Source organism: Apiospora marii (genome assembly GCF_038362585.1).
Source record: "Apiospora marii strain CBS 49790 chromosome Unknown utg000011l_segment0_segment0, whole genome shotgun sequence".
Classification (NCBI taxonomy): domain Eukaryota; kingdom Fungi; phylum Ascomycota; class Sordariomycetes; order Amphisphaeriales; family Apiosporaceae; genus Apiospora; species Apiospora marii.
Genome location: NW_027117382.1, coordinates 559,701 through 579,283, shown reverse-complemented (window position 1 = coordinate 579,283; position 19,583 = coordinate 559,701). Strand labels below are relative to the sequence as shown.

The 19,583-nt window shown below is 52.6% G+C and overlaps 5 protein-coding genes across 5 annotated transcripts; 1 reads left to right on the top strand and 4 right to left on the bottom strand.

Moving 5' to 3' along the window:
* Nucleotides 1-544: 544 nt before the first annotated feature.
* Nucleotides 545-2,238, bottom strand: PG985_013255 (uncharacterized protein; the record flags this gene model as incomplete). Its single annotated transcript, XM_066833021.1, has 2 exons — nt 545-1,122; nt 1,179-2,238. The coding sequence occupies 2 exons, from the start codon at nt 2,236-2,238 to the stop codon at nt 545-547; spliced, it is 1,638 nt and encodes a 545-aa protein (XP_066677761.1).
* Nucleotides 2,239-3,272: 1,034 nt separating this feature from the next.
* Nucleotides 3,273-6,816, bottom strand: PG985_013254 (eukaryotic translation initiation factor 2c; the record flags this gene model as incomplete). The annotated part of the gene is made up of 8 exons (XM_066833020.1): nt 3,273-4,862; nt 4,924-5,348; nt 5,403-5,544; nt 5,600-5,748; nt 5,803-5,999; nt 6,057-6,184; nt 6,242-6,367; nt 6,463-6,816. 8 exons carry the CDS (start codon nt 6,814-6,816, stop codon nt 3,273-3,275), a joined length of 3,111 nt encoding a protein of 1,036 aa, XP_066677760.1.
* Nucleotides 6,817-11,386: 4,570 nt separating this feature from the next.
* On the bottom strand, nt 11,387-14,494 carry PG985_013253 (cleavage polyadenylation factor subunit RNA14; the record flags this gene model as incomplete). The annotated part of the gene is made up of 3 exons (XM_066833019.1): nt 11,387-12,111; nt 12,171-13,191; nt 13,250-14,494. The coding sequence occupies 3 exons, from the start codon at nt 14,492-14,494 to the stop codon at nt 11,387-11,389; spliced, it is 2,991 nt and encodes a 996-aa protein (XP_066677759.1).
* A 1,197-nt stretch (nt 14,495-15,691) lies between these two features.
* PG985_013252 (histone chaperone ASF1) lies at nt 15,692-16,760 on the top strand (the record flags this gene model as incomplete). Its single annotated transcript, XM_066833018.1, has 4 exons — nt 15,692-15,800; nt 15,869-15,908; nt 15,986-16,269; nt 16,372-16,760. 4 exons carry the CDS (start codon nt 15,692-15,694, stop codon nt 16,758-16,760), a joined length of 822 nt encoding a protein of 273 aa, XP_066677758.1.
* A 485-nt stretch (nt 16,761-17,245) lies between these two features.
* Nucleotides 17,246-18,480, bottom strand: PG985_013251 (uncharacterized protein; the record flags this gene model as incomplete). The annotated part of the gene is made up of 3 exons (XM_066833017.1): nt 17,246-17,423; nt 18,007-18,320; nt 18,376-18,480. The coding sequence occupies 3 exons, from the start codon at nt 18,478-18,480 to the stop codon at nt 17,246-17,248; spliced, it is 597 nt and encodes a 198-aa protein (XP_066677757.1).
* Between the last annotated feature and the right edge of the window lie 1,103 nt (nt 18,481-19,583).

The window sequence follows — 19,583 nt, the reverse complement described above, 5'->3', positions numbered from 1 at the left end:
AAGCGCTACTCCCACAAGATCCTGCTGTACTGCCGATATCAGGGATAGCTTGGCGCCGGGTCATTGGAATAACGCTTATTTAGTTAAATGTGATGTCCAATTGGTCGAACTGGCCTGTCGATCATTCATGGGAAGCATTGCACCAAGAGCAGCGCTTTCGCCATCAAAGGGGGAGCTTGCTGAAAGCAGCTTATTGGGAATTGACCACGAGGTCCAAGGATGGGAAAGTGTGTAGTTCTGTCCATGCTCATGATATGCATCCCACCGACACGTTCACTACTCTTAGTGAGCTGTTGCTAGTAAAAGAAGACTAGGTGCGGAACCACTCCGCCCTCCCGTACTCCTTGGAATGCCCACGGGTTCATCATCATCCAATCACCAACCACCATTAAGCTGTGGTATTTGCTCCGTTCTCGTAAAGAGGTCAGACTGACTTGAGCTTTGAGTCTTCCTAGACCGCGCCGAAGAAAAACCCGATGAATCTTCTTCTTCTACGCCGGGGGGCTCATGCGATGCCAGAGCAACATCGCCTCCCCAACACCCATCACACCCCTCGCCCCCGCTGACTCATAATCCGCGTCAACGAGTACACCGCCGCCGTCTTCAGCGGCACGTCCGGGCTCTGGCATCCAGCCCCGATCCAGTCGCTCCGCGGCTGCCACGTCCCCGGGCTTTCAGCCAGGTGCCGCGCCGAGCGCTGGATCCAGGCGACGCGCTCGCGATCCAGATGGGCGACCGTGTACGCCTGCGCAGTTTCGAGGGCGCGCCGGCAGATGTCGCGGTCCCGGCTCCAGAAGACCACGTTCATCAGGATATTAATGATGCCGTCGTACGTCAGGCGAGACTGCAGGTCTGGCGGGAAGTCCCGCTGCAGCGCCTCGCACGCCCCCAGGAACCCTGAATAGTCTGGCGGACCCACGCCTGTTACATCGTTGGTGATGCACTCGATACCTAGCAGCTGGACTTTCGCGATGTTGAGCCATCGGGAGACGACGGGGTCGGTCTGTATGCGGCAGTGATGGCTCATGACCTCTTTCCAGAGGGCGATCTCGCGCATCTCGTTGGCTATCCTTTGGGGAATATCTTGGGGTTTGATGAGCTCGCCCGTCTTGGGAATAAGCTCTACGACAAGTTAGTCGGTATATCGAGCCAGTATGTGGCAGAGATGTTACACGTACCGGAGTCCTTGTCTGAATGTGTTGAGACGAACTCTATGTTCGCGGCAAACTTGGTCAGGGCGAACAGGAAGTCCCTCCACAACTGGAACAGCTTCTCTGTGCCGACGTTGATGTCGGGCATCCTCGAATGGAAGTTGCCTCCACCAAAAGCGGCAATCCGAGTCTCGAGGGGCACAAATGGGGTCAGGAGCCCGACAATGCCGAATCGGGCAAACGTCCCGGGCGCATCTTCAATGGTATCTGGCCCTTCGAGATCGCTGGCCACCACATCAGTGTGCAGCGATTTGGCTTCAACTGAGGGCGAGCGTTGAGCCAGAAGGAGGTAGCCGCTATTGATCAAGCCGATGGCGGCCGAGTTGTTCCCGTGAAGGTACTCAAAGGTCACGAACAGGATGGTAATCAAAATGAAGACCTGCGGATGGACGGCATTGTGTTTCCGGGCCATACTCCGGCCAAACAGGGCCAAAGCCTTGACGTGGTGGTGCAAGGCGGCATTGTAGTGCAGGCCAGGAGATGGCGTCGACTTCCAGTCCCTTCTCGGATAAGCGTGGTTATTGGCGTTTTCGTTGACAGAGAGGGACAACGCCCCCAGCGCAAGAATTGAGTGCCTGACGTAGTCTATTTCGAGGCCAGTCCGCACCATGGCGCGGTTCCAGAAGTCCTTGTGCCCGGTGGAAAGTATGTCGTAGACGACCTCATGGCGAAAGACGTCAAAGTAGGTGACCTCAACACCCCGAAACTGGCATCTTGAGGGTGGCGCAAGCAGCACCGGCGCCGACTCCTGGCGATCTTTGGCTGCCGGTAAGATGAGCCGGGCAGCGGTTTGCCTAGCTGCTCTCGACGTGTATCCCTGACAATCGAGCCCGGCTTTCTCGCAGCGAAAACAAGCTGGTCTTCGCTCATCGCAGCGCACGTGGCGCTTCTTGCAGGTGACGCAACCATTTCGCGAACGTGAAGTTGGCGGCCCCGCTGACTCTCGATCTTGCTGTTGTGCGCGCCTCCGTGACGGTGCAGGGCGGACTTGTAGAAGCCGATGACCACCGTGGGATGAGGCTTTCATGAGAGTAGGCAGGGTAGGACGCTTTCTTTCCCGAGATGAAAGACAGAGACAGTTCCCGTCGTTGGTTGGCTAGGGCCAGAGAGCAACGCGAAGGATGAGGGTGGGTGGACAGGCATCATACCTAAGCTCCATATAGATTAGCTAGTCGCTCACCAATCAAGACCCCTGCAGCAGACGGGGAGCCCGGCATCTCATGTCCATCATCAAGATAGGATGCACTCACCAAGTTCTCAAACCAGCTTCAATTGGCAACTCCATTGCTGTCGCTTCAAGCCAGTTGGCCCTTGTATATGGCGTAGATTGGGCCAGCCCTCTGATACAGACCAGAAAGATCCCAATCGGTTGATGAAAACTGAGGTTGCGCTCCCCAAAGATCCCCCGCAATCTAATGGCGCCACCGCCGCACGGCGATCAGTAGCGTCATGAACAGTGGAGAGTCCCTGTATCGGCCTTCTTGGCCTGCGGTTACTTGACCGAACTAATGTTGAGCACCCACGTGAATTGGACGTCATCAAACATCATGTCGGTAAATTTCATACAACAGGCGGCGTGCTACTTTGTATTTATCACGCTGCTACCACTGCCAACTAGCCCGGCTACTGAAGGTAGGATGCAACTATCCCGTCGCGTACGCGCACCCAGTTATTCTAGTGTCATCCGCTATAGAAAATATCACACACTTAGTAATTCACAAATGTAGCATGTAGCATTTGGTGTTCATCGCTCGTGGCATTTCGTGTCAACTAACTAACTACTTGACCAATACCAGAAATAACGCAGTCAAATCTCCGCCTCAAAAACAGATGTCATGTGAACGCTGTGCTCCCAAGCCCCCATATGGCATTGCTACCATGTATCGGCCATGACAAACTGAGAAATAGAACGCAATACTATTAGTAAAACTTGCGGTCTAGAGACCTGAAGAATCATGAAGATCCCAACACCAGCCAGCGTGGACTGGTGGAACCATTTGCCAAATAGCCGAGACCAGAAAGAAGATGAAGTTGTTTTCCGAACCAGACAGCCAGAACCACTTAGATGTACCACATAGTGGTGTTAATATGGGCAATGTTAGCCTTGTCTGCAATAGGGTTCTCCATGGCAAGCAGGGGAGGGGCCTCGCGGTTAGGACCACCAGATCCATACACAGTCGAAGGGGCCTTGCCAAGAGGGAAACCGGCCTTTCCAGAGGGAAGTTCCTTCTGGCTGGCTGCAATGTCCTCATGAGAAGCCGCGCGGATGGACGCCAAGTGTGAGTAGTACACGGCAGGATGCAGAGAGACCGGCGTGGTGGATCGCTGGTATTGGTAACAGTGGTGGTAGAGCATGCGCTGCAAATCGTTGGGGTTGCAGTTGGCTTCATCCAGGATGACCTGGTAGTGAACAGGCCGGGCGGTACCTTGAATCGCGACGTGGGATGACAAGTAGAAGTCCCAGTGGAAGGGGTGAGTGGCATCGTGCTCAACCAGAGTGCCGGGAAGAGGGTTGGCATTCTTGTCGGCAGAGGACTTGTCGTTGGCGTTGGGGAAGAATCGGATGTGGTGACGCTTGGTCGCAATCATGACCGTGACACGAGGAACCTCACAACCAGCATCTCGGAAGATGCGCTTGATCTCTTTAACCTCAGTGTCGATGCATTGACCAAACTGACCCTCGGCGATACCATCCCGGAAGAAGTAGACGTGCTTGGGGTGGCACTTGTTGGTGTTGACCCAGTACTTGAGAAGACGACCGAGGAGGTATCGCATGTTGACACCGTTGACAACCTCATCACGATAACCGTTGGTCTGAACACAGGCAGCGTACCGGGTGGCATTCTTGTCAGTGGACACAGTCATGGCAGCCATGGAGGGTCGACCGCTACCGGGAGCAGCATGAGAGACATCCAGGCCAATGATCATGGTGGGAACAGTGTAGTAAGGCATCGCGTTTGTGGAACCCATGGGAGCAGCTCGGCAGGTGACACCTCCAAGCTTGGCATTGACCTTCATCGCCACATTGCCGCAGTACTGGAGGTTGGCCTTGCGGACGTGATCAGCCAGCATGACTTGACTGACGGTGCAGAATCGACAATCCATGTTCTTCTTGATGCGCTCATAGACCAGGGAGTTGCGGGTGCTGACCACAAAGAAGATGACCTGGGGAGTGGCTCGGAAGTTCTGGCCACACTCCTTGTACCCCTGCTCGCACATCTGAGGGTAGGGGACGTTGAAGGGGTAAACCTTGACGAAGGGGTCCTTCTTGATGACACCGCCATGCTGACTGTAGGCGCGCTTGAAGGTCTGCGCAAAGTTCTTGAGGGCATCCTCCTGAACGGTGTAACCATCGTTGGAGCCGACGCCAATGAAAGCCCAAGACTGAATGGGAATAGGGTTGGACTCCAAGAACTTGCGGCCTCGGAGATCCCAGCGGCCAGTCATTCCAGGGTTGATCTTTGAGCCAGCGAAGTGGACTTCAGGGTTCTGGAGAAGTCGAGCAGGGGTGATGATCATCTGGTTGCTGAGCTGCAGACCGTACTGCTTGAAGTAAGGGTCGGACTCCCAGTGGAGACCCTTCATGCAGTTGTTGATGGCAGCGCTGCGCTGGACAGGACGAGTGACTGCGAACTTGATCATCTTGGACGTCTGTGAGGGGAAACCGTTAGCCTCATATGTGGAATAGTTAGATGGTCAAACTCCAGCTTACCTGCTCCGGATCCAGCTTGTATGTGTATCGCTGGAAAGGCTGAAGACGACAAGCCTCCATGGGGTAGACGCCGTCGCGCATAGTCTCGATCAGAGGAAGATCAGGGAATTGGAGGCGAGCCTTGTACTTCTGCATGAAGTAGTTGTGGATGGTGATGGGTGGCTCATCCTTTCCGTCCTTGTGCTTCCGCGTGAAGGTGTAATGCTGAGCATCAGCGCCCCAGTTGGCCATGTTCTGCTCAAAGACAATTCGCTTGATGGTATATGGCTTGTCGCTCTGGTCCTTGCCGCGGTGGTTGACAGTGATCTTCAACTTGGCGAGGCGGCGGAGCTTCTGGAAGGGCTCTGACTGCGTCCAGACAACGTTACCGTTCCTGTCTTGTGCCTTGAGAGGACGGAGGATCTCAGCCATCTTGGGCCAGGGAACTAAATATAGGTTAGCAGACATATAGAAATAGAAGGATGAAACGGTTGACTTACGAAGCTGCTTCTCATTCTGAGCCTGGGGGTTGCTCAACATAGCTCGTGCCGTGTCGGCCAGAGTGCCCATGGTGTTCCAGAAGGCAGTGTTGGCAACATCCACGTTGACTCCCAGGCCGGAACCCTTGCTCATATTGTTCATCTGTGTCTGGGTTAGCCAATGGCGGCTGAGTGGGGAGCTCAAAGTGATGACAAACCTCACTAAGACGGAAAGCAGAGTAGGTGCCCTTGCGAACATCAGTGTAAGAGTCAAGACGCATAGGGTTATCCTTCTTGTTGTAGAAGTTGCGCTTGATGGCGATCATGTTCTCGCTGGGGTACTGGCGCAAGAGATGATCAAGGAAGTCTGGACAAGACCGGTTAGTCATATATAATCCAAGTAACGAAAGTGTAGACTTACTCATGCACGCGAGCACAGACTTGTCCCAGTCGCATTTGCGCTGAAGGTAGTCTTGAAGGACTTGCATGCGGATCTGGGTCGACTGCTTGATCGAGATGTAGTAGACACCACTTCTACCGGGTCGGGGCTCCTTGCCGGCCAGGCGGTCGAGATCGACGACAATCCGCTCCTCTCCTCGAGGGAGTTTGGCCGAAGTCCTAGATGCCATGATTAGACCAACGTATCGTAATACCGGGATGCTTCAGTAAACTTACCAAGCAAGCTTGTTACCATCGAACAACCACTTGCTGCCAGTCTTTCGCAGGGCCTCCTGAACAGGGGCACTCTCCCAAACCTTGCGGACAAGGGCTCGGGAGTCCTTCTCATTGGGGCTGACATTGACCTGAGGAAGTTCAGTTAGCTATGTCCGGTTCGAAAACAGCACCTTATATCTGCTTACATCATACTGGATGATGTCTCCAGTGGGCCACTTTGCGACGGGGAAGATGTTGACTTGAACCTGGATACCCTTGCCATCGGTGCTGAAGCCAGGGCGTCTGGCGTACTGAGTGAAGGAGCCATCGAACTAGAAGAAGATCAGCTAATATCCCTTGCATGAAAATGTCCAAATACAAGTATAACATGATGGGGTCTTTGTGTGGCAAAAGGCAAGGCACATACCTTCTTGTAAGCCTCGGCGGGAAGATCGACTCGCTTGCCAATGACCTGCTCATCGGTCATTTGCTCACGGCCATCACCACCCATGCGGGCGGGATCATAGCCAAGTGAAGGACCGAAGGGAGTCTGCTGCTTGCCAGGGCCACTAGCGGTGGAGCCAGATCGAGAGCGTGAGCCCTCTCCAGCCTGGCTTCCAGCCTGGCTACCAGCATTGCTGCCAGAACGAGAGTGGTGGGAACCACGGGAAGGGCTGCCACTAGCGGAGCCACGATCAGAAGCGCCGTCAAGGTTCATGCCGGCGACACGCTCAATGGCAGCGTGTCGCGGGCCATTGCCTTGCTGGTTGAAACCGGACATCTTGGCGACGGTGATGTGGTTTGGTTGAAGAATCTGAAGTCTGAAGAGTTAGCCGAAGGTTGGTTGAACTGAGTGTGACAAGTAGACAACGAATGACTCAAGGCATAAACCTAGGGTAGTTGGGATGGGTGAAGTTGGGTCTTTTCGCTGGAAAAAGCAGAAAGATGTATGGGTAGGAACAGATAAAAAGCAGGCTGCCAGTATCTTGCTGGAAAATTGAGGTCGGTAGATGGATCGGGACAGAGATAACTTGTGGCAGAGGAGACTGCTTGAAAGTAATCTGTGTCTGGGTGGGGTAGAGGGAGGGAGTGTGAAGTGAGTGTGTTGAAGGGAGACCTCAAGGCGAAGTTTGGGAGATAAAATCCAGAATGAGAGAAAGAAAACACAGTCTCGAAGTAAAATTGTGGAATAAAAAACTTACTGTGTAGGCTCTGGGGAGATGTTGCTGGGATCAAGGTCTGCAGACTGCATGTATGTTAGTCGTCTTGTATGATCAACTTTATTCGCAGTTTGGGCAAGTCAAAGGTGGCAGATATTGTTGGTTGATGATACAAGGTAAGCTGCGGGGTACCCTGCTTGCTTGTGCCAACTTGAAAATGTGAAAAGTAGAAGAGGGGAGAGAAGTGGTGCTGAGGTGAAGAGGGTATGGAGTAAAAGGCAGTAGAGACCCAATATCGACTTGATTTGCGAATCAGTCAATGATTGGGCTGTCGGGCTGATGAGGTTTTCGATGTATGAGGAATAACCCGAAGCTTGGTTGGCTCATAAAAATGGGAAGGTGATGAGGTCCTTTCAAGATTTGCAGACGTAGGAGGCCAATGAAAGACCAGATACTACAAAATATGAGGTTTGAGGTTGTGGGGGACTTACTGCTTGATGGGAGAGAAACCAATACCTGGTTGTAGGAAGATGTGTGAGTTACAACCTGGTTGGGGGAGATGGCACGCAAAAGATGGAAGTAGATCGGGCACAGACGTTTACAAGGAAGGAATGTTCCCTAAAGTGTACTGGCCAATGGGGTTTTCCACTTGCATGCGAGTGTGTAGAGGTTGTATGTTGGGAGGTGGAAAGAAGAGCGGGGGATGCTTCAGGGTTGTGTAATATTTAGAGTGGAAAGGTACGTAGGAGGGGGGGAGATAGCGGTACAGAAAATGACTTGGTGAAATGAGAAATAGGCTTACCTGGTGCTTCTAGCTTGTCAGTGAAAGGTGAAGGTCAATCTGAGATCCTATTGTTAGAAATCTTTTGGTTGGTTAGTTACTGCCACTGAAAACAATATTGATGAAATAAAAGCGAGAGAAGGGGCGGAGAAGGTGGTGATGAACGGGCGATTGTTAATACCTGATTCAGAATTGGGGCCCTTATTGTAACAGCAGAGGATGTACAATCAATGGGTAGAAATTGAGAAGGATGAGTAGGAGGAAGGGAATAAGGTGAGAGATGGGGTCTCGTATGTAGGATTGACTTTATCTGGGATCAATTGCACCCGTGAGGTAAGAAAAGATGCCCAATGACGTCTTGAAAGATCCCCGCCGGCGCAATGTAAACGAAGAATTTGGGTATGATGTGTTTGGCTCAAGGCCAGCAGACAAACGCTCAAGGGTTGGTTGGTGGTGTGGTGTAGGCATGGGTCGATACTTACTTCTTATCTACAGTAGGTAGATGGTGATGTTGGGAAATTGGGAATGGCAGTGGAAGATGACCTGCTGTCGAGGAAGTGGGAGAGATTGGGAGTTCAACGAGGATTGTGTAGGTGGGAGATGTTGAGGACAGTCCTCGAGACAGACTGATGCTCAAGTAATGAGATTTACGTACCTTTAGTTGACTGCGCGTATGGAGGATGAGGTGAAGGTGTTGTTGGGAGGAGAGGAAGGTGGGTGGCCAATACGAAGTCGAAGACCGATAAGTGCTTCCTGGGGGTGGAGTTTGTTTGGATTACTGGACGTACCTGGAAGGTCGAGGAGGTATGGTCAGTACAAATGAAAAGAAAGTAATGCCTCGAAAGAAAAAAGGGAAGGGAAGGTTCAAGTCGAGGAGGACCTGAAGAGGCAAATGCGTGAGAAGATGTGCGGAGGGCGGATGGTATGGAGCGCACATCAACAATCTGAGGAGATGTGCCGGCTTGTAGTAAACTCACCTTGCCAAAGGCAATGAGATGCCAATGTAGTGTGCTGAAGGGGAGATGGTGTAGACTGATGAGACGGAGGATGGTGGGTGAGGATGGTGAAAAGAGGAAGGAGAGGCTGTAGATGTGAGTGGTAGGTTGGACTGGTATTTATGCGTATAAAGTCAGGCTACCAGTAGTAGGGAGGGTGAATGGAGGCAGACAGTTGAATATGGGATGTGAATGCACTTACCTTGATGCGAAGGATCAAGTTGATGAATTACCTTTGGGGTCCGGACCTTGGATCGTGTTGTGGTTGTTGTGTTGAGGGAAGAGAGGTGCGCATGAGGTGGCTGTTTGAAGGAGAGGGAGAGGTACTTATGCGTCTAAGCGGGGGGGCCTGCAGGTATGTACCACTGGAGATCAGCCGAATAGGTCAGTAAACAAGTGCTTCAGTGGATAGTGGGACTACGGGAGCTGATCGGCGAGTCGGCGACTACCTTGAGACGTCGCCGGCGTGGTGGGTTATACGGTTGCGATCCAGTGGTTAACCCCTGGACGTTCTTGATGCAGCACTATTTCTTATATTGGACACTTACGAGGGGGACGAGGCTTGTCTACGGGGTCTGAGCCAATACGGAGGGGCACGATGTAGTTGACTTGGTCAGAGTGTCAGACGTACGCATATATTGATGTTAGGAATCGACCGAATCCCATTTCTGAACATTCTTACAAACGGGGAAGCCGCAGGGTGGCCGGCTAGCTACATGAGTGTGGGTCTCCTTACCAGCACTCCTCGACATAGAGAAAGAGCGATCAGGAGCCATTGGACGTTCCTTCTACAGCACCAAAGAAGCAGCCTCATTTGGGTAATGGGTGTGCTGAAGATTGGACGGCTACCTATGTGCCCACATTTGCTTCGTGAGGGTAAACTGGGACTCGTTGCTGAAACAAGATGCGAGCAATGAGAACCGCTCGTTCATACTGAATAGAGTTATGGCTACAACCATGATGTCCAAGTTAATGAGGATATGTTGTTGGTAGAAATTGTCCTTGTTGGCTCAATTCCTCGATATGAGGACGGTATGCTTGTCTATCACATCGGAACTGCTCCAGGTGTCCTTAGCGTTAAACAATGGAAGATATTAGACGGAAGTCAAGCTTTGATATCTCTTTGTTTGGCTGGCAGCCAATCAAGCGTTACTACGGACTTATGAGTATCATGGAGGGAATCGATTCAAAAGTCCAGGACTGACATTCGATGAAAGGATTGGGCAGTTGTAAAGTAAAATGATTCGATGAATAAACATTTCGTCTGCTCATTAGCTATCAATTGTGCAGTCAGTCCTATCAGATGTAGTGGTGGTGGGGTGAACGGCTGTTTAGCTGGTGGCAGTGTGATAGATATCACCAACATGATAGCTGGTGATGGAAGAACAGTGAGTGAGCTGTGAGATGAATTGTGCTTATGCGCATTGGTCGATAGTGTGGCAATCGAAAGGGGGAGGGGCAATGGTAAGCAAGGCGAAGAGCTAATAGAAGGTCACATAAGCCTGCGATGGTAACAGTTATGCATGCTTGGGTTTGGTGGGCAACGTCGCATTAACATGAGCATGAGAACGACGCCAACCAGCAAGGCAGTGTGAATTGTGCATGTAAATGCCTATCACCTCGAGGGTGGTGGCATCATGTCAAGTGGCCGGGTAAATAAGCCGTATATTGGCCATACGCCGCAGGTATTCCGACATTGACGCTCGTGTGACAAAATTCTTCGGTGGCTCACTGAAAGGTCAACATTAGGGACCTTATGCTGTGAAAGAGAGACAGGTTGGTGTCGACGTAAGTCATGCAGTAGTATTAGTACTTCCTAAGTAGCTAGCTATCTTCATCCTGCTTCGTAAGGATAGACGGAAGTCACATGACTGTGTAGCAATGCTTGAGTTGGGGATTTGTATCCATCCAATCAACTCTCAAGCGCGCTTCCCAGTGAAGAACCTTGATCCGCAGGCGGGTCAGCTGCCTGCTGCGAGACGAGTCCTTCGTCTGTTCACTATTCCTACACAAACGCCCATCATGTTTTCCCCATGCGAAGGAAAGCAGCCCGCCCACTCTATCTCCAGTAGTGGTATTGGTAAGACTTGGGCAAATGCTCCTAATATTGAGCGCCATAGTATTGGTTTGGTTGAGTTGGATAACCAGGAAGAGGAGCAGACGCCCCTGGAACCATATAAGGATTAGCAAGCTGTGATGGTGTAAAGCCCTGCTGGCCGAAATTAGCTGCCTGAGGGGGTTGCGTCCAATCAGACGGCGAGGGCTCATAATCATCGCTAGACGGAGGTCTTTGCGAGTATTGTGTCGCCGGGGGGGGGGGAGTCGGGTAAGCCCCCTCGAGTAGGGGCTTTCGGGACGACCAGACGGCCCTGAACATTGACAGTTAGTTACGAATGCGGGCATCCCTCTGGGGACTTATCGTTGATGCGTACGTGAAGGCTGGTCACTCCGCATACCCTGATTCTGCGAAGCCCTCCATTCGTTGTAGTCCGGCACGGTCGTATCCCTAATGACCCGCACCATGGCGTCGGATCGGAAGCGCTGTGCATCGCATTGGTGTGGGGGCGGGATGAGGCTCAGGAGGAACGTAATGTCCCGAGAAATGGGCGCAGGCGTAGTGCTATATGAGGCGACACCTTGACCCTGCGCCCGCCTTTGTTGGTCCATTCTCCGGCCCGCTGCACCTTTAAGCGGAGAAACGCCGCGCTGGACCTTTCTGGGAGGGTAGTCGTCTTCATCGGGCTGGTATGGACGCTTCGGCGAGTTGACTACAGGCATAAACTGTTGCTTCGGGCTTCTGTCCGCCATCACGGACGGGTGAGGGCTTACACGCGCCGAGGTGTTGATCTGCTCGACGGACGGCATGATGTTCTTGGGCCTCATCTGGGCACTGGGCGAGATTATCACACGCGCACCGATGGGGTTGAATCTCTCGGAGGAGAACCGGGCTGCAAAGTGGGCAAGGCTAGAGTCTTCGGGGAAAGATTCAGCCATCTGCTTCTCCAACTCCTTGATCTGCGCGAGCTCGCCAAACTTTGCCTCGTGGCTGTGGAAATAGGCATATAGAGGCTTGAGCTTGGGAATAAGCTCGGGCTTCTCCTTGAAGCGCTTGACGGATTGAGAGAACACGACTCGGGCATCTGCGAAAATAGTCAGTACTAAGAATAGAAACAGCGAAGGACCAGCAGTCACAACTTACTCGTAGTGTCGTGTCGCGAATGCAGGTGCTTGAGGTAAGCAACCATGAAGTGTTCGTCTTCAGGGAACAACCTGGCGCCGCGTTCAAAGATCCTAGTGGCGACGGGGTCTTGGTAGATGTCCCATTCGATATGCGCGACTGCGACGTAGACATCGCTCGTGAGCCGGCCCCTGGCACGCGCCTGGGTGAAAATGCCTCGAACGCCCCAAGCAGGAGTGCTCTTGCCCTGGCCCTGAATGCGGCGGAAAGCCCGCGTGAGAGCGATCCAGAGATAGGAAATTTGCTGTGAGAGCATTTGGATCTGGACGGCAAATCCTTCTCGCACAGCCTTGATGCGTTCCTCCCGTAGGCTGGTCTTGGCCGGTTTCTCCGCCACCTCGCCATCATCTGTCTCCATCTGGGGCTCGTCCGACTCGGCGAGGGAAGGATCACTCTCGATGTAGCTGACAGCTGTTGCCTCACGGTCCTTGAGCTTCTTCACCATGTCGTAAAGGGCATCCAGAACCGTCTGATAAGGTGCACGGACAGCCTCGCCGAGGGCGCGCTGTCCTTCTACACCCTCTCCGGAGGGATGCGTCGACTCGATGCGATCCGCATGCTTCAAGGCAAGAAGCGCGCTTTCAGGATTGGCGTCGATTCCGTCAACTAGGAACTGAAGCCCGAGATCTGATCCGTCTTTGCCAAGCACCCCATTGTCAAAGCACCACTCCGCGGCATCGACCCACAGCTCGGGCCAGAAACGCAAAGCCATAAGTGCCTGCTTGTAGACATGAATAACACGGGATTTGAAAGTCTCCGGTTCGTCTGTCTTCAATGCAAGCGGGTCGTCCTTCTCCCAAGCGATCCATCTCTTCCACAAGTCAACCTGCTCAAGATACTCCTGATCGCCCTCAAAGCCAGTAGCAGGGGGAAGTCGGGGAATAGTAGTCCTTTGCAAGCCACGGGTGAAGTTCTCAAGATGGGTGTTGGCGCTTCGAGCCGACATGTACGACGGTGACTTCTCTTGTAAGAATTTGCGACCCTGAACACTGTTAGTATGGCGTATGTTGTGTGCATGTGTGTGAGAATATGCGACTTACAGCTACTTTATTGATTCCAAGCTCGAACTGGTCGTACTCTTTCCAGAGGATGTTCAAGTTCGACATAGGAATGCATATGGCTCGTTGATACGCCTTGCGAAGCACATCCATCTTTTGCATGTCTTGCCAACCCTTTCCATCGATCTGGCCTGGCCCGCTCTTGATGAACTGGATGTAGTCGTGCCACATCTTGCCCGAGTCTCGGTCATGACCAATGTTGTCCAGCACAAATTCGTACGATTGGTTCACAATCTGGCGCGCCTGGCCGGTGCCATCGTGTAAGTCGTTTCGTCGTCGGATATAGTCCAGATAGGCTGTCCAGAGTTGTACGCTGGGTATGGTCATAAGGGTCCGTTGAAAGATCTGCTCTGCCTCGGCGAAATTGTCTAGACTGAGTTCTTGTTGAAGGTATTGCACCCAAATCTCCGCCTGTGGGTGGTGGTTAGTTTCTGAAACACGTGGGAAGGGTTGGAAAACAAACCGATTGGGGAACACTTTCAAGAAGCGCTCGTAGACAGCTCTGATGTCCTGGATCATGTTACGTCTGCGGTGTTCTTCGATCAAAGCTAGCCAAGCATCCATATCGCCACGGGGATCGTCCTTGATGCGATCCTCCAAAATACCGATGATATCAGTCGGGAGGCGCGATTTGGCCTCGTTCATGTTTGGAGTAGCTGTTACAATGCCCAGTCCATTGCTCGCTTGAGCTGTCGGACCAGCCGCAGCAGGGTCGGTGGTGGCCTCTGCCGAGGTGGTCGACTGTTGCAGGGGGGAATGGGTGAAAGCACGCGACTGCGCATCAGAAGAAGCAGGCTTGAGACTGTTCGTAGCAGCGGCAGGCACTGCGGGCGGAGGGGTTGCAGAATCATCTTCATCGTCCGAGGACCCAACTATGAATCCACCCGCCTTTTTGGGTTTCTTAGACGGACGAGGAGACGCTGTAGCATCGTCGCGCTCTGCGGCTGCAGTCGGGGTATGTGAGGCGGGAGGCAAGACGGGGACAGTAGTGGTAAGGCTGATAGATTCAGGGTCGTACTCTCCGCCATCTTCATCGGCATCCGAAGTAGGGTCACCAGAAGCATTGAATGATGGATCAGCAGAGTCAGGTTCTTGTGCTTGTTCATGGCTATCATGCTCAGTATGTTGTTGATCTTCTGAAGCTCCAACTCCATCGCCAGTTCCCCATGTATTGTCAGTCTCCTCGCCGTGTTGGGCGAACCCATCCTCGGGATTCTCAGATGCCATCGTCGGCGACAAGGATCGGAGGACAGGAGGTCGGCGGTATTATTAGGCGCTGTCGTACGCGCAGCAAGTATCTCGGCGATCGTGGACTCTTTTTGTCGAGTTGGTCGGAAACCAGAGCGCGCTAGACAAAGCTCGGTTGCAGGAATGGACTTGCGCAAATCCAAAGAGAAAAAAAAGGTGCGCCGTCACAAGGCCGGGTCCTAGAAGATCAAAACGTCGGATGGCAGTGGTATAATTACAAGCAAAGAGAGGATTGATGGATGAGGCGCCGAGAAAATTGATGACGACTTTCGGCGACTGTCACGATGCGAAAGTGAAGAATCAACCCCAGCCTCGACACCACGGCGAATTCTCGAAAAAGGCAAGGCGTGGATTAAAGCGTTTTCAGACCGGCGATTGAACAAGGATTAAGGTACATGCCAGCCACGGAAGTTAGTTGGCTGCACAGGCGCACAGACCCGTTTTTGAGCTTGTAAGAGCAGCTGGCAGCTCCGGGATGGGCAAGCGTTTCTCCGAGTGAACGTGTATTCACTCTTCTGATGAAGGAAACTCTAGACCCGGCTAGGTCAGATTTGCTGCATCAACATTCAGTATCAGAACGATGATGGATGCTATATAATAATCACATCTCAAAACTTTTATCCGTTTTCGTTCAAGTCCCTTCAACCAGTGCACGTCGTCGATACTTGGGTGACTTCAACTTCTTGTTGACCTTCACCAACCTAGCAGACCCTTGCCAATCTATCATGGTGGGCCCCTAAGCCTTTTTACTCCTAGCGCGCGAGGCTTGACTGGCTGGCAATGGCGCACACATGTCTTCTTCTTCTGCAAGCACTTAACGCCAGACGCGTGAGCAGGAAGAGAAAGTCGCGTCCAATCTGGGCGGCCCACTGTAAACCGGCTGGGAACTGGGAAGCTGGCGAGTCCCATATCTCTTTCCCACGTCGCAAAAACAAATCCATTTGTTGCCCATCCCTCCACCAACCAACGCCGCAGAGTGGACCAGCCTACTGCCTTCACTCCTCTCTGTCCAATATCGTTTCATGAACTGAGAGAACCCTCGTTATTCTAGTTCTGCATCGTTGGTCTTTTTTTCTCCCTCTCTATCTCTTTTACGCTTCATAATCAAACCATCTCTTCCACCTACCAAAAACTGCAGTATCCTCACTTCAGTCTTCTCACCACACAACCGCCAAGATGTCTGTCGTATCGCTTCTGGGAGTTAACATCCTCAACAACCCGGCCAAGTTCGGCGACAAGTACGTCTTCGAGATCACCTTTGAGTGTCTCGAGCAGCTTGAGAAGGGTACGGCTTCCAATTGATTCTTTGAATTGCCTTTGTGATCAATCATACTGACTTTTGGTGGCGTACAGACCTCGAGTGGAAGTTGACCTACGTCGGCTCGGCGACCAGGTAAGTCACTTCCTGCCTGCCTCCTGCTCCTCACACCGCTTTTGCTCATGGCTGACCTTTCGCTTTGTTCAATCCAGCGACCAGTACGACCAGGAGCTGGACTCTCTCCTTGTCGGCCCGATTCCCGTCGGAGTCAACAAGTTCGTCTTCGAGGCAGAGGCTCCCGACACCAAGCGAATTCCCGATGCCGACATTCTGGGCGTTACTGTCGTCCTTCTGACCTGTTCATATGACGGTCGCGAATTTATTCGAGTCGGATACTACGTCAACAATGAGTACGAGACAGAAGAGCTGAACGCCGATCCTCCGGCCAAGCCTATCATCGAGAAGATCCGCAGAAACGTCTTGGCCGATAAGCCACGTGTAACCCGGTTCGCCATCAAGTGGTAAGTCATATCTGCAAATCCAATTCTCTACCTGCCCCGCCTTTCGCAAATCAGACAGCCGCTAACAAACTCCACAGGGACTCTGAAGCTTCTGCCGCCGGCCGAGTTCCCTCCTGAGCAGCCCGAGGCCGATGTCCAGCCCGACGATGAGGAGTACGGCGCTGAAGAGCTCGCCGAGGAAGCCGAGGAAGAGGATGCTACCGCTGCAGGTGAGGCCAATGGCCAAGCAGTCGCGGCCGCTGTCGGAGACGATGCCGCCATGGCCGGTGTTGAGGGCGGAGAGCCTGCAGAGGAGGACGAAATGTCCGAGGACGGCAGTGTCGATCTCGAGAACGAGAGCGAAGATGAGCTGGAAGAGGAGGGCGAGGAAGAGATGGCCGAAGGCGAGGCCGGCGGCGACGACGCCATGGAAGTCGATGACAAGCCTGCTGCTGGCAAGCCCCAGGAGGTAGTCATGGCCCACTAGAAACGGGGATCCAATCTGCGTCCCTTATCTAAAGCAGCGATTCAGCGTTGAACAGATATGGGACAGCCGAGAGAATGCACCGGGAGAAGAGCGGTGCGGTAAAACATCGGCAGGGGGATCTCAATAAGACATGGTGAACATTCACACCAGTCCAGGACAATCCCAATGTCGGTGCTAGTCGGAACAAGAGCAGGGCTACTGCGATACGAGGTTACGAGTTGCATGGCATGTTACATGATGGCGGTTTACTTAATTCGGAGGCCAGGAAGACCCGTGTGGAAATACATAGATTCGGTCTTCTCTTGAATAAAAACTACAATGATTCCCCCCATTCTGACGTTGGCTACGCTTGTTGATTTCAATTCTTTTTCTTTGGGTGTGAACACCTTTGGGTATTTCAACGAGGATCAGCTTCCGCTGCAGCTCGTGCCAGAAGCAGATGGGCAACCTGCTCATCCTGCCCTACCTCGCGCAAACAACAGAAATCACCACAGCTCATGACGCTGGTGCGCTGAGGAGGCGACGACGGACGCCCATTGCAAAGCCCATTTGCGCCCGTGCGCCTCTGCAGCGGCGCTGTTCACGTACGGCAGGGTGAAGCTGGAAGCCGCTTCCTCTTTCACTTCGGCCTTGACCTCCCAGCCCGACGGCGTGGTGTCGCGACTACGTCACGTTTACAAAAGCATTGGGGGGTAGAGCGGAGCCAGTCTGACGCCGAATGATCGCGACGGGAAAACGAGGAATTGAGTTTTGAAAGGGGTGCACACCTGCTGTACAGCTAAGTCGGTCAGGTCAGGTTAGGTCGCCCCCCTTTTTGACACGCAGCACGCCGGTCGCTTTGGAAGAGTGGGTGCGATCGCTGGAAGCTTGGCTTGAGGCTCGTCTTGCAGTCGTTGATAGACCTCAATTCGGGATTTCATCTGATGAGGAAACGATGCTGATTACTGCTCGGATCGAGACGCATGTATATCATGTAGTAAAAGCTGGAATTAGTTACCCAACTAGATACTGGGCAACCTCTGCGCAATTGAAGTTGAAAGGCAAGCTTCGGCAGCACCGAACTCCGCTAATAGTGCCGTGGATTTAGCAGATGCAGCGGCTGCAGCTAAACATTCAGCTTGCATCATGGCCAAATTCGAGCTTTGAACTCCCAACCTTGTAGGGCGAATGACGTCCCTGGAAAAGAAGGACGCCATCTCGTGGCGTGTGCATCCTCGACGAATTGGTAGGCATAAAACTATCTCACTCCCCTGTCTCAATCTTGACTAGGTCCTCTCCCGCCGCCAAAAACTCGCCAACGACCTCCAAAACCCTCACTCGGGTCCCTCCGCCAGCCGGGCCTAGCGGGCCCGGGGAATGGGCTCGAAGAGCGGGACCTGCGCGACGTCGTGCGAGGTGTCGCGCGCGCCATTGTAGATAAGAGTCGGAGCCGTGATGTCCGGGAGACTTGGCACGACAGTCCAGTCCTTCAGCGGGCCGTTTCGTGCTAGATGTGGCGGCCCCATTCTGTGGCACAGGTAATTGGCATGTTGGTTGCCACTTGACAGCGCCTTCGCCAACCTAGACAACTTGCATTGTCTCGTAGACGGTTGTTGCCCTTTTGATGCGCCGAAACCTGATCCAATTCCCGCGGTTGAGGCTGGGTGCGACACATGGGGTTCTTTCGGGAGTAATCGAGGCCAATGTTGCACACGAGGCTGTTGTAATCGCTCTTCTGCATGGCGTCTTCTAAGCCCTTCCGCATGCATTTCCCAGTCAAGAAGGCATGATTGGCGACACCAAGTCAGAAAGCTTGAAGCCCCGTAGGCTGAAAACCAATACATTCCAGGGATTGAGCTTGTTTTATTGCATTTTCCTAAAGAGCCATGTAGAAGTATGAATATGTCTACGATGCAGACTTGTTTTCCGTCCAGTCTTTCAATTTACACCACCGTTACCAATGGTTCTTTTCATAAAAGCATCCGCATACTAGCGACCAGCCGCGCGTTGGCAATGATCATTGTTCATATCAGCAATTTTAATCGCAGGATCTGCGGAAAGGCCTGTATGTATCATGGCCAGTTGTGGCTCCTGCTCTACCATCTTTCTTGCACGAAGGCTGGTATGGCAACGGCCAATGCGTGGGGGTGCAAAATTACGGCTCCCCGTGGCAGGAAAGGTGTTTGTGGTGGCAGTGGCTGACGATGAGACAACCTCGTGAAACCACATCTCTCCGACTCCAAAACGCCTTGTGTGATCACGAGGACAGCCATTTTGGATGATCAGTACTACGCATATTCATCGTATGCATTCTACTGGTTGATATTTTTGGAAACTGGCAGTTATGATCGACGCCATACTCGGGACGAGTCAAGCCCGGAAGCTGTAGGGCTGAAAGGGGGAGTCTTATGTAAGTGAGGCTATAGAATCCGAGTACGCCGAATGACGACTGCCTGACGTATGCGGATTAAACATTCAAATACAGTCTGTATAACAGGGCCTGTTCTTTCCTCACATGGGGAAGACCAATCTACTGTACACTGGCAACTGCTGCCCCATACCTTTGTCGCCATGTCAGATACTTCTAAAGATGGCCTGCTGGCTCTTTGCTTCTCGATGATGATTTTGCCAATGATCGCTACTGGCCTCCGTTTCTGGGCGCGTATTCAGCAAAAGATACCCCTGATGGCAGACGACTGGACAGCCACTGCCGTACTGGTACGTCTATCAGCCCATTTGATCGTCGGATCTTGTCTATTGAGGTAATAATGTGACTGACACCGAATACTCTTGCTAGGCATCGCACATAGGAGCAACGGTATGTGTGTTTATAAGTAAGTTATC